Source organism: Jaculus jaculus, chromosome 9 (assembly GCF_020740685.1).
Source record: "Jaculus jaculus isolate mJacJac1 chromosome 9, mJacJac1.mat.Y.cur, whole genome shotgun sequence".
Taxonomy (NCBI): domain Eukaryota; kingdom Metazoa; phylum Chordata; class Mammalia; order Rodentia; family Dipodidae; genus Jaculus; species Jaculus jaculus.
In genome coordinates this window covers 16,567,853-16,580,538 of record NC_059110.1, presented here as the reverse complement: position 1 = coordinate 16,580,538, position 12,686 = coordinate 16,567,853, and the positions used below count along the sequence as shown (strand labels likewise).

General features: G+C 51.5%; 1 protein-coding gene across 1 annotated transcript in view; it reads right to left on the bottom strand.

The window, feature by feature from the left end:
• Positions 1-447: 447 nt before the first annotated feature.
• Positions 448-12,686, bottom strand: part of Zc3h12d (zinc finger CCCH-type containing 12D) — a 44,491-nt gene continuing 32,252 nt past the window's right edge. Inside the window, exons 5-7 of the mRNA XM_004651301.2 lie at positions 11,176-11,410; positions 4,957-5,063; positions 448-1,195 (exon numbers count right to left, since the gene is read on the bottom strand). Of these exons, the coding sequence (XP_004651358.2) occupies positions 651-1,195; positions 4,957-5,063; positions 11,176-11,410 (887 nt within the window). The 3' untranslated portion in view covers positions 448-650. The remainder of the gene's footprint in view (positions 1,196-4,956; positions 5,064-11,175; positions 11,411-12,686) is intronic.

Here is a 12,686-nt window from a genome sequence, read left to right as displayed (position 1 = left end):
TACACATCCACACACAAGAGTTGACATCACACCGGTGTGCCCCATTTCCTGTTTATTCTTTGTTTGTTTGTTTTGTTTTGTTTTTCGAGGTAGGGTCTTGCTGTAGCCCAGGCTGACCTGGAATTCACTATGCAGTCTCAGGCTGGCCGCGAACTCACAGTCACCTTCCTACCTCTGCCACCAGACTGTGCGCCACCATGCAACACTCCACCTCCCGTTCTGTTGGGTTTGTGAACTGATTTTTGTGACCCACTTGCAAATGCTGCTTACAGCCGGACCCGGGTACGTCTCTGCACCTTCAAAGCTGCAGCGGGCCCTGAAGTCTTACAAGCAAATCAGAAATCACTCCCACCACACAGCAGCCCCTGGTCTCAGAGAAGATCACCCATGGGTGCCAACCACTGAGAAGGAGGAAGTCTCTCCTTTATAGAAAACAGGATCCCACAGCAGTGAACGTCCAGGGTGGCAACTGAGGGTTCATTCCACCTGCCCAAGTTGCAAGGCAAGACTGGGCCACTCCTGGCAATGGTGAATGGACATGCCCCTCAGGGGTCTCAGGGATCTGTGCAGGAGGAGGTCAGGGAATGAGGTCACCACACCATCTACCTGGTCCTCAGGGTACCAGCATCCACCTCGGCATCCACTGCTGTCTATCCAGACCCTGAGGGTCCCCCAAAGGAGCTGCCGCCCCATGCAGATTCCATCCAGGCCGAGTGACTCCGAAAGTGGTTGGAGGTGGGCAGAGGGGCCCACTGGCTGTCGGGGGGTCTGTGCTGGGGCGGCCAGTCACTGTGCACGTCCCTGGGGCCACGTCCACTGGGAGACTGGCCCTGCAGGCAGTGCTGGGGCGGGAGGTCGCTGGGTGCCAAGAGGCTCGGGATGCCATGCAGGCCGGGTCCCAGCCTTGGGGGAGTAGGGTGGTCGCTGAATGTCAGCCTCGACAAGCTCCCTCGCAGAGCCACCAGGTCCACAGGCGACGGTGCTGGCGAGGGGCTGAGAGCTGCGGGCTCCGGGGGAACAGGCCCAGCTGCTGCGGGGCTGTGCTGGGCGCTTGGCTGTGGCCTTGAATCTTCCCTGCCACCCCCGTGCCAGGCCCGCGTCTTGGCTCGGAGTTCATCAGCCACTGCCAGCTGTCCTTGGTGGGGCCTCTCCGGGTGGTAAAACTTGCATTTGATGCCATAAGTACACTTCTTCCCTAGAGGGGACAGAGAGGGCACAGGGTGAGACTGGGGTTGGGGTGGGGGCAGCAGAGGCTGGGTCCTGGCATCTCTGCCTGGAGATTCCTCCCCTAGCTGTGGCTGTACCTGCAGGCTTGGGCCCTGTGCTAGGCCTCAAAATCTAAAATGGAGGGGCAGAGATGCTGGAGAGATGGCTTAGTGGTTAAAGGACTTCCCTGACTTGCCTGCAAAGCCTAAGGATACAGGTTCAATTCCCCAGTACCCATGTAAAGCCAGATGCACAAGGTGGCATATGCATCTGGAGTTCATTTGCAGTGGCTAGAGGCCCTGGTGCACCCATTCTTTCTCTCTCTCCCTCAAGTAAATAAATAAAATATGTTTAAAAAAAAAAAAAAGATCTAGGGCTAGAGAGATTGCTTTGTGGTTAAGGAGGTTGCCTGCAAAGCCTAATGACCTGGGTTCCATTTCCCAGTACTCATGTGAAGCCAGTTGCACAAAGTCATGTATGCATCTGGAATTCATTTGCAGTGGCTAGAGGCTCTGGAGCACCCATTCTCCCTCTCTGTGTCTCCCTCTGCAAATAAATATATTAAAAATAAAAAGACTGTGGCTGGAGAGAAGGCTCAGCAGTTAAGGCATTTGGCTACAAAGTCAAAGGACCTCTATTCGATTCCCCAGGAACCACGTAAGCCAGATGCACAAAGTGGCTCATGCGTCTGGAGTTCGTTTGCAGTGGCTGGAGGACCTGGTGCTCCCGTTCTCTCTATCTGTCTGCCTCTTCCACTGTCTCAAATAAATGAATAAATAATATTAAAGATAAAATTATCTAAAGGGTTGCAGCCACTGTGGGAGAAAAGTCATCACCCATCTTAACCAGCAGTGGACCCTGCAAGCTACATAACTGGCCAGCCAGGGAAGACATGGCCAGTATTGCAATGCAGCATGTCTGTTATGAAGGAAAACAGATGCTACAGGATTGGACTGGAGGCCAGCTCCATGGGAGGGAATTCCTGCCTGGTACTGAAAACCTAGTCAAAAGCCTATGGCTGGGCTGGAGAGATGGCTTAGCGGTTAAGCGCTTGCCTATGAAGCCTAAGGACCCTGCGGTTCCCCAAGTCCCACGTTAGCCAGATGCACAAGGGGGCGCACGCGTCTGGAGTTCGTTTGCAGAGGCTGGAAGCCCTGGCGCGCCCATTCTCTCCCCCTCCCTCTCCCTCTCCCTCTCTCTCTCTCTCTCTCTCTCTCTCTCTCTCTCTCTCTCTCTCTCTCTCTCTCTCTCTCCCTCTGTCTTCCTCTCTGTGTCTGTCGCTCTCAAATAAATTAATTAATTAATTTTAAAAAAAAAAGCCTATGGCTGGGGCAGCGATAAACCCTAGGAGGGAGCTACTGCTGTTGTTTGACTGAAAGAATATACTACATCCACCAAATTGCCCTCGAAATATTTCTGTTTATGCCTCTATATTAATGTTGCTCTGACTTTTGGTTAAAGAAGCTTCTCTCACTGAGTGGTCATTGTGGCGCTCGCCTTTAATCCCAGCACTTGGGAGGCAGAGGTAGGAGGATCGCTGTGAGTTCGAGGCCATCCTGAGACTACATAGTGAATTCCAGGTCAGCCTGGGCTAGAGCAAGACCCTACCTCGAAAAAAAAAAAAAAAAGAAGAAGAAGCAGCTTCTCCTTTCAGAGGGTGGTGACTACGGGGGAGACTCAAAACTCGCCCAAGTGCTGAGACAAGAGACAGTGGCATGTTGGGCACTTGGCGAGACGTCTCCATGACAACCTCTAGGGCTCAGGGATCAGTGAGGAGGACGCGGCAGGAGAAGCCACGGAGAGGAGAGGAGTGCTTGGAACTCTGTCTTCCAGACACAAAGTTGCATTTATGACCTGCACAAGACCTGCATAATACGAGGGCAAAAATACTAGACGTGAGAAGAGGGACTAGCTGGAGAGAAGCAGGGAGGGGCTCCGCGGGGGTGGGAAGGGGACTCAGGCAGGGTGGTGAGAGGGGAGTATGACCACATTGTGGATATGTACAGAGGTTGTCAATAAAAAGGGCTGGAGAGGTGCAGCGGTGGACACTTGTTTACAACGTCCGCTAGTCCAGGTTCGATTCTCCAATGCCTATATAAGACCATATGCACAAAGTGATGCATGCGTCTGGAGTTCCTTTGCTGGCACTGGGGGCCTGGCATGCCCCTACTCTCCCTCTCTCTTTCCCTCACACGTGCACAAATAAAAATTTTTAAATGTATGTTTTGAAAACATTAAAAGAGGTGGGGGGGGGCTAGAGAGATGACTTAGCGGTTAAGGTGTTTGCCTGCTATACCTAAGGACCCAGGTTCAGTTCCCTGGTACCTATGTAAGCACAAGATGGCTCATGCATTTGGAGTTTGTTTGCAGTGGCTGGAGGCCCTGGTATGCCCAATGTCTTTCTGTCTCTATTTGCCTCCCAACCCCCAAATGAATGATTTTTGTTTTTGTTTTTGTTTTTGTTTTTCGAGGTAGGGTCTTACTCTGGTCCAGGCTGACCTGGAATTAACTGTGTACTCTCAGGGTGGCCTCGAACTCTCAGTGATCCTCCTACCTCTGCCTCCCAAGTGCTGGGGTTAAAGGCATGTGCCCGGCTAAATTTTTAAAATTTTATTTATTTATTTATTTGCAAGCAACGAGAGAGAAGAGAGGCAGTCAGAGAGAGAATGGGCACACCAGGGCCTCTAGCCACTGCAAATGAACTCCAGATGCATGTGCCCTTTTGCATCTGGCTTACATGGGTCCTGGAGAATCAAACCTGGGTCCTTTGGCATCTCAGGCAAACGCTTTAACAGCTAAGCCATCTCTCCAGCCCCCGGCTAAATTTTTAAAGTTAAAAAAAAAAAAAGAAGAAGAAGAAGAAGCAATCTAGAAGGCAACTGAGGTGGAAAGGCATGCTGGGGTTTGGGTGGGGTGGGAAACGGTACGCAAGCCACTGATGACAGAGTATCTGAGCAGGAGCTCCCTCTGACCAGTGTCTGAGACCAGAACTCTGGACCAGATGACCTTCAGCCCCCCTTCTCCAGAGACCCTCCCTGCTCAGACCTTGAGGCTACAGCAAGGTGTGGGGTGCTCACGATAGAGGACTGTGCCTCTCGTGCCACCTCGGTTTCCACTGCTGCTCACATTCCCGGTGCCAACCACCTTCTCCCTGCAGCTGTTCTGCGGGAATGATCGTCTACGCACGGGCACGATAGACACTGGGCTGGACCAGCAGAAATGTTTGTAGAGTTACCTTAATTCTAACAAGCAATGACTTGGAATGTCACCTCACATTTGGTTGAGCTTCTGTAAACCCCCAGACCCAGGCATTAAATAACTTGGCAAGGCAGGATAGTGAAAGCTGGCTCGAATGTCTTCTTGGCTGAAATCCTGAACTCCTAACAAACAGCTTGAAACATAAGGGGGGCAGAGAGGCAGGGTGAGGAAATGAGGTGCAAGGGGCTAAGAGACAGCAGAGGCTGGGCACACGTAGCCTCCCCCTTCCAAGCGCAGCACTGCCTCGTGTGTGGCTCCTGCACCAGCCCTCATGGGGTCTCAGGACGTCAGTTGACCCTCATGGGGAGGAATCCTGCTGGAAAAACCACAACCCAGAAAGGCCAAGCGCCTCTGCAGGGTTGAGGCTGGTTGAGGTCAGAACCTGGGGTAGAACTCGGCCTGCCGACTACCAGTCCAGCACTTCCCACTGTGCCTCTGTGCTGTCCCACACCAGTTCCAGGGCAAGGCCCACAAGGTCTGGGTGCTACCCACCATATGGGCAGCGCTGCCAGGATGGGTCTGGGGGTCTCGGCTTTCTGCTCAGGAAATTGCTCAGGGTGGGTCCGTGGCGGCCCAGAGGGTCATCAGGAGGCATGAACCTAGAAAACAACCACAGAGGGCTGGGAGGATGGCTTAGCAGTTAAAGCATTTGCCTGCAAAGCTAAAGGACCCAGGTTCAATTCCCAGGATCTATGTAAGCCAGTTGCACAAGTTGGCATGTGCTTCTGGGGTTCATTTGCACTGGCACTTGCATGTCCATTCTCTTTCTCTCTCCCTGCCTCCCTCTCTCTAAAATATAAATAAAAAGAAAGTAAAAAAGAAAGCAACCACAGAGTGGCCACTGCATGATCAAATGAGACTCTTGGCTGGCACCTTTATGGGAGCCACCAAGTAATCACCAGAAGGCATGGACCTAGGAGAGCTGTCATGGTATCTTTTTAAAAAATATTTTATTACTAATTTATTTGAGAGAGAGAGAAAAGAGGCAGATGGAGAGACAAGGGGCATGCCAGGGCCTCCAGCTGCTACAGACAGTCTCTAGATGCATTCACTTCTTTGTGCATCTGGCTCACATGGGTCCTGGGGAACAGAATCTGGGTCCTTTGGCTTTGTAGGCAAGTGCTTTAACCACTAATCAATCTCTCCATTCTGGTCATAACATCTTAAACAGCACAACCCCCCTTCATAATAGCCTTTCCCCAAAGTCCCTCCTAAAAGGATACAAGCAGCAAGCTCAGAATCGCCCACCAAGTTGGTCAAGATGGGATCTCCAGTGAGCTGTTGGCCAGGAAGGTCCCTGATGCCCCCAAAACATTACAGGCTATTGCCAAGGCTCTTGGTTTCCCACCAGGTATAGATGATAAGACCCTATTGCTGAAGACTCCACAGGCCTGGGCTGCAAGGTTACCAAGAAATAAAACTGGAGCTGAGCTGAAAATCTTCCTCCAGTAGACCAGCTGATGGAAATCTGGGAAAAGCTGCACTGCATGCAGCTCCATGGGAGAGAGAAGTCACCAGTGGTGAGAACAGTGGACACTGCAAGCCTCAAGTTTGGCCAGCCAGGCCAAATGAGCTAACGGATAAAATAGTGGCATGTCTGTTAAAGGGAAAAACAACTGCTCTCTAATTGGACTGGAGGCCTGCTCTATGGGAGGGAATACATGCCTGGTACTGAAAACCTAATCAGAAGCGAATGGTAGGGGAGGTCATGTGCCTTAGGGGTATAAATCCTGCTCTTGTCTGGCTAAATGCATATGTTATTCTCACTAAACTGCACTGCAAGCACTTCTCTTAATGTTCATACCCAGCGCTACTCTCACTTTTGGTTAGAGAAGCTTCTCTTTCCAGGTGGCAGTGACTTTGGGATGACCTGAAAGGCACCATGGTGCTAAGATGTGACAGAGGGACGTTCAGCACTAAAACGTCTCTATCACACCTTCCAAGGCTCAGGGTCCAATGCAGAAGAGGTGGTGGAATGAATGTAAGAGCAGAAGGAAGGGGAAGACCGCTTACAACGCAGTTGGCCAGACAGAAATTGGCCTTGATATCAATGACTTCGCAGTGCCTCACACTATCTTCACAAGACCCTCATAATAGGAGGAAAAGATGATGACATCAAAATAAGACAGACTAAAGGAGAGGGGAGGGTGTGGTGGTTTGATTCAGGTGTCCCCCATAAACTTAGGTGTTCTGAAAGTTAGGTTCCCAGCTGATGGAGATTTGGGAATTAACACCTCCTGGAAGGAGTGGATTGTTGGGGGCGGGCTTATGGGTGTTATAGCCAGTTTCCCCATGCCAGTGTTTGGCACACTCTCCTGTTGCTTTTGTCCACCCTCTGCTCATGCCATTGTTTTCCCTTGCCATCATGGGGCTTCCCCTTGAGCCTGTAAGCCAAAGTAAACCTCTTTTTCCCACAAGCTGCTCTTGGTTGGGTGATTTCTACCAGCAATGCAAACCTGACTGCAACAGTAAAGTGGTACTGAGGAGTGGGGTTGCTGCTAGACACCTGACTGTGTGGCTTTGGCCTTCTGGAGCTGATTTTCAAGAGGAATGTGGAAGGATTTGAAACCTTGGCCTAAGAGATTCCTTGAAGTGCTGTAAGTACAGCTTGATGGACTGTTCTGGTCAGAGCTGAAAGACCTGAATGCAGTAAGAACTGTGGACTGTGAGGTTTGGCTTATGAGGATGAGAAAGAGCTTTGCTGGGACTGGGCTAGCAGTTTGTGTGAGAAGCTTGCTGTTATGCCCGTGTCCTGAGAAGTTGTGCAGGGTTGCTTTGTGTAGAAATGAACTGGTGTGAACAGAGGGATATGGCACAGGAAGAAAAATCTTCAGGTGAACTGTTGCCCATTCAGCTGCAATTGAGAGATTACACCTTTGAGATTGGACTAGCTGATCTGCACTGGGGCAACAGGAAGAATGTAGACTCTTTTGATGGGGCCTGAGTGCTCAAGGAGTGTCCTGTTCTTCAAAGTCTGCTTTTTTCCCCTGTGGATTAACAAATTGGCACCCTAGCTGGTACTGTGGAGTATAAGAAATGCTGGCAAGTTGGTGAAGGAGCACACCTGTGCCCACAGCACCTCGGGCTGAAGAGGCCTCTCCTCTGCAAACCCCAGGGTAAAGGGGATGACCCTGGGCTTGGGCTCAGTTTCTTGGGCTGCCCTGACTCTGCACATGTGATCCATGTAATGCCAGCCTGCCCCTTGCTGACACAGAGCCCTGGGCATGGAAGGGAATGTGTGCTCTGAATGCACAGGGCTCGCTCAGAGTGGAAAACAAAATATGTGAAAAGCTATGGGTGTGGACATGCTTGGGCTGAAAGGTCACTGAGAAGTCAAGCTGGAGCTGAGCTGTATACCTCCTCCCTGTAGACCAGCTAATGGAAAGCTGGAAAAAGCTGCACTGCATGCAACCCTATGGGGGACAGAAGTCATCAGTGGTGAAAACAGTGGACACTGCAAGCCTTAAGTTTGGCCAGACAGGCCAAGTGACTGAACAGGTGCAACGGTGGCATGTCTGTTATGGGGAAAACCAACTGCTCTCTGACTGGACTGGAGGCCCACTCAATGGGAAGGAATACATGCCTGGTACTGAAAACCTAATCATAAGCCTTTGGCAGGGGAGATCATGAGAATTAGGAATGTAATACCTGCTCTTGTCTGGCTAACTGCATATATTATGCTCACCAAATTGCCCTGTAAGCACTTCTCTGAATGTTCATGCCCATATACTAATGCTACTCTTACTCTGGGTTCCAGAAACTTCTCTTTTCAGATGGCAGTGCCCACTGGAGTGACTCACAAGGCACCACAGTGCTGAGAAGTGACAGAGGAGTGCTCAGCACTGAAACATCTCTGTCACACCCTCCAAGGCTCAGAGTCCTTTGGGGAAGAGTCGGTGGAAAGAATGTAAGAGCCAAAGGAAGGGTAGGACTGCTTACAATGCAACCATTCAGACAGAAAATGGCCTGGATATCCATGACCTCATAGTGCCTGACACTACCTATACAAGACCCTCATAATACGAGGAAAAGATGATGACATCAAAATAAAAGAGAGACTAATGGAGAGGGGGAGGGGACATGATGGAGAGTGGATTTGTGAAGGAGAAGGTGGAGGAGAGGAAGGGATTATCATGGTTTATTGTCTATAGCTACGGAAGTTGTCAATAAAAAGTTAAATTTTTAAAGTTATGGGTGTGCATAAATACTCATAATCCCAGCTATGGGGGAAGTTGAGGTAGGAGGATCGCCATGAGTTCAAGGCCACCCTGAGACTACATAGTGAATTCCAGGTCAACCTGAGCTGGAGCGAGACCCTACCTTGAAAAACAAAACAAAACAAATGTTAATTAATTAATTTAAAAAATAATAAATAAACACTTCTGTCGCCAGGAGCTCCTTCCAGACCATAGGACAGTTCTGTAGAAGGTGGATCCTAAATGGAGAAGAGACTTCTTCATGGCTGCTGTCCCTCGAGAGTCGTGTGGTCCCAGCCTGCACAGAGCTCGATGCTGACCCAGTGCAGCCTCTGGGCTTGGCTCCAACCGCACAGCCAGCTTCGTGGAGTTGGAACCGGACCAAGAATCTGGGGAGCCACCCATTACAGTGATTAAAAGTTCCTAACAGCTTCCCCTCTTGCTCTCTCAGGAGCACAAGCTGCGCTAAGAGGGCCCTGTGGACGTGCCCAGGGCACTGGGGCGGACATCCTCATTCGCGGGCACGTCCTGCCTTCTGACGGCCCTTGAGCAGAGGCCCGTGCATCAGAAGGACTTGGCCTGTGTCCCTGGCTACCACCAGGCCAGAGGCCACCATGACCCACCAGTCCTTAGGATTTCTGGAACCCACGGTTACCCGACTCACCAGCTTCCACTAGACCAAAGCTGGGCAGAGACAGCCACTGGCCTGTGAATTGGAAACGATCATGAGGGGGTTACTGCAGGGTAGCTATTGCTGAGAGTCTGCCCCCCACCCCGGGCATCTCTTCCTGGGTGTAGGAGCAGGTGGCAGGGGAACCACAGAGTACCCTGGGGACGCCATGTCCAGACCTAGCATGTGAATGACTGCCACCACTTCTGGGGTACAGTTCCCTCTGTCCTCACAGGGATCCCATAGGTACTATTTTTTTTTTATTTTTTTGTTTATTTTTATTGATTTATTTGAGAGCGACAGACAGAGAGAGAAAGAGGCAGAGAGAGAGAGGAGAGTGGGCACTCCAGGGCTTCCAGCCACTGCAAACGAACTCCAGATGTGTGCGCCCCCTTGTGCATCTGGCTAACGTGGGTCCTGGGGAATCGAGCCTCGAACCGGGGTCCTTAGGCTTCACAGCAAGTGCTTAACCACTAAGCCATCTCTCCAGCCCCCAATAGGTACTATTTATTTCCAGTCCTTTCCAAGGTGGAGAACATTCAGCCGAGGTGGGGCTACTTCATTGTGCCCGACTATCTCCACATGGGGAGCCCTCTACGGCCCAGCCCAAAGCCCCAGCTCTTCCCTCAGCACCACACTGCCTCCCCGTCTCTGGGGTCAGGCCCCACTGTCATGGTAAATGACCTGGACCCACTGTGCCTGGGCCCCAGGCATTCAGCCACCCATCCCTGAACTCACTCTACACCCAGCTCTGAGGTGCCTGCTATATGCTCGGCAGGCTTGGGACGTGGCAGCTGAACAAGCCCCGTCCCTGCCCTTACAGAGTTGGCAACATTGTCTCAAACCACATGCCAACAGGCCAGTTGGCGATCCCAGAATAAGGGCCAAGTGAGGGCCAGAGAGAGAGCGCAGCGGTTAAGGCGTTTGCTTACAAAAGCCCAATGTCTGGAGTTCAATTCCCCAGTACCCACATAAAGCTGGATGCACAAAGTGGCGCAGGCACCTGGAAATTCATTTGCAGTGGCTAGAGGTCCTGGGGTGCCCATTCTCATTCTCTCTCTCTCTCTCTCTCTCTATCTATCTCTTCCAGGCATGGTGGTGCACACCTTTAATCCCAGCACTTGAGAAGCAGAGATAGGATTACTTTAAGTTGGAGGCCAGCCTGAGAGTACATAGTGAATTCCAGGTCAGCTTGGGCTAGAGGCAGATCCTTCCTTGAAAACCACGTGTGTGCGCACGCGCCAAGTAGCCATTGTTTGGAACAGGATGTGACATGGTCGCGCTGGCCCAGCTTGCTGTGTGCTGCTGGCCTCGTCCTCAGACCCATGTGCACGCTCCATGCTTATCGATAGTGATTATCCTCCCACCTTAGCCTAGGGGTGCCAGCTGTCTGTCTGCATTGTACCTTGAGGCCCGCATGTCCCTGTCCTGTAACTATCTATAGGTGGTGATCCAGAGCTGACCTGATCCAAGGGACCAGTCTAAGGGGCCAAGAGTGCCTGGTTAGACAAGAGACACTTAGAAAATCAGCTCCGGGCAGGTTAAGATTATTATAGCCCATGGGCAACTCAAAGAAAATAATAATAATAAAAATAATAGTGCAGGGGTTGATGCTCAAACTGATAAGAGTGCTTGCCTAGCGTTCAGGAATCCCTGGGTTTTGTTTTCCAGCATCACTTAAACTGAGCATGGTAGCTTCCCTGTAGGCCCAGCACTCAGGAGGTGGAGGCGGTAGGATCGAAAGTTCAAAGCCAGGGCTGCAGAGATGGCTTAGCGGTTAAGGTGTTTGCCTGCAAAGCCAAAGGACCAGCCCCAGGACCCGGCGCCCGGCGCGGCGGCCCATACCTGTCATTGACGAAGGAGAACATGAGCAATCTCTGCTCGATGAACCACTTCCACTCGGGGTTCTCACTCTGCAGGTCGCGGTAGTTGTCGTTGGAGACGATGACGCCGTCCTTCTCGTAGGCCACCTTGACGATGTAGCGGTCGTCATAACAGACCACCCGCTTGCCGTTCACCTTGCGGGATGGGGTGTACACAAGCACCGCCTGTCGCTCCAGCTCCTCCAGCACGTGCTGCTCTGGGCCGTGGAGACACCCGGGTCAGGACTTGGAGGAAGGACCCTCCCTGCCTCACAGCCCAGGATCCTGCCTCAGCCACCCACCTCCCTCGAGCAGCAAGCTTCCCAGGGGATGATGGTCAAGCTCTGTGCCAACTTGATCAGATTAGGAACCTACAGACACCCCTCTTTGGGCAGGGGGATCTCTACGATTGCTTCCAGGAAGGATTAACTGAAGGAGGAAGTCCTTCCTGCAGAGTGGGTGGCCCTCCTGGAGGTGGGCTATGTGTAGAGATGAAAGCTCTGAGAGGACACAGTCCCTTTGGTCCCCACCTGGCTGTCCAAGCTACTGGCTGGTGGGTGCCTTCGCGTGCCCATTCATCTGTCCTGTTCAGCTCTCCTTCGTCAGCGCTGGGACCGAGTTTCGTCAGCCTTCCAGCGTGTACTGAAGAGCAGCAGCGCCCCAGGAACCCTCCAGGCCTCCAGTGCTGGGTGGGCACTGCTGAGCCACCCAGCCACGTGGGCCACAGTTGAACTTCCCTATGCTAATCTAATGAACTCTCTTTTAAAAAAATATTTTAAAGTGTTTATTTCATTTTTATGGATTATGAGAGAGGACTCAGAGCCTCTAGCCACTGCAAACAAACTCCAGACGCATGTGCCACCTTGTGCATCTGGCTTACGTGGGTACTGAGGAATTGAACCAGGATCCTTAGGCTTTGCCAGAAAGCACCTTAGTGCTAAGCCATCTCACCATCTCTACAGCCCAAATTCCCTCTTTTTTTTTAATTTTTTTTTTATTTTTATTTATTTATTTGAGAGCGACAGACACAGAGAGAAAGACAGATAGAGGGAGAGAGAGAGAATGGGCGCGCCAGGGCTTCCAGCCTCTGCAAACGAACTCCAGACGCGTGCGCCCCCTTGTGCATCTGGCTAACGTGGGACCTGGGGAACCGAGCCTCGAACCGGGGTCCTTAGGCTTCACAGGCAAGCGCTTAACCGCTAAGCCATCTCTCCAGCCCCCAAATTCCCTTTTTAATACCAATTCATGCTATGGATTCTGTTTCTCTAGAAAACCCTGACTTGCCAGGCATGGTGGAACACATCTTTAATCCCACCACTTGGAAGGCAGAGAGGTAGAAGGATGGCCATGAGTTCGAGGCCACCCTGAGACTACATAGTGAATTCCAGGTAAGCCTGGACTAGAGTGAGACCCTGCCTTGAAAACCCAAAACGTAGGAGGATCACCATGAGTTTGAGGCCACCCTGAGGCTACATAGTGAATTCCAGGTCAGCC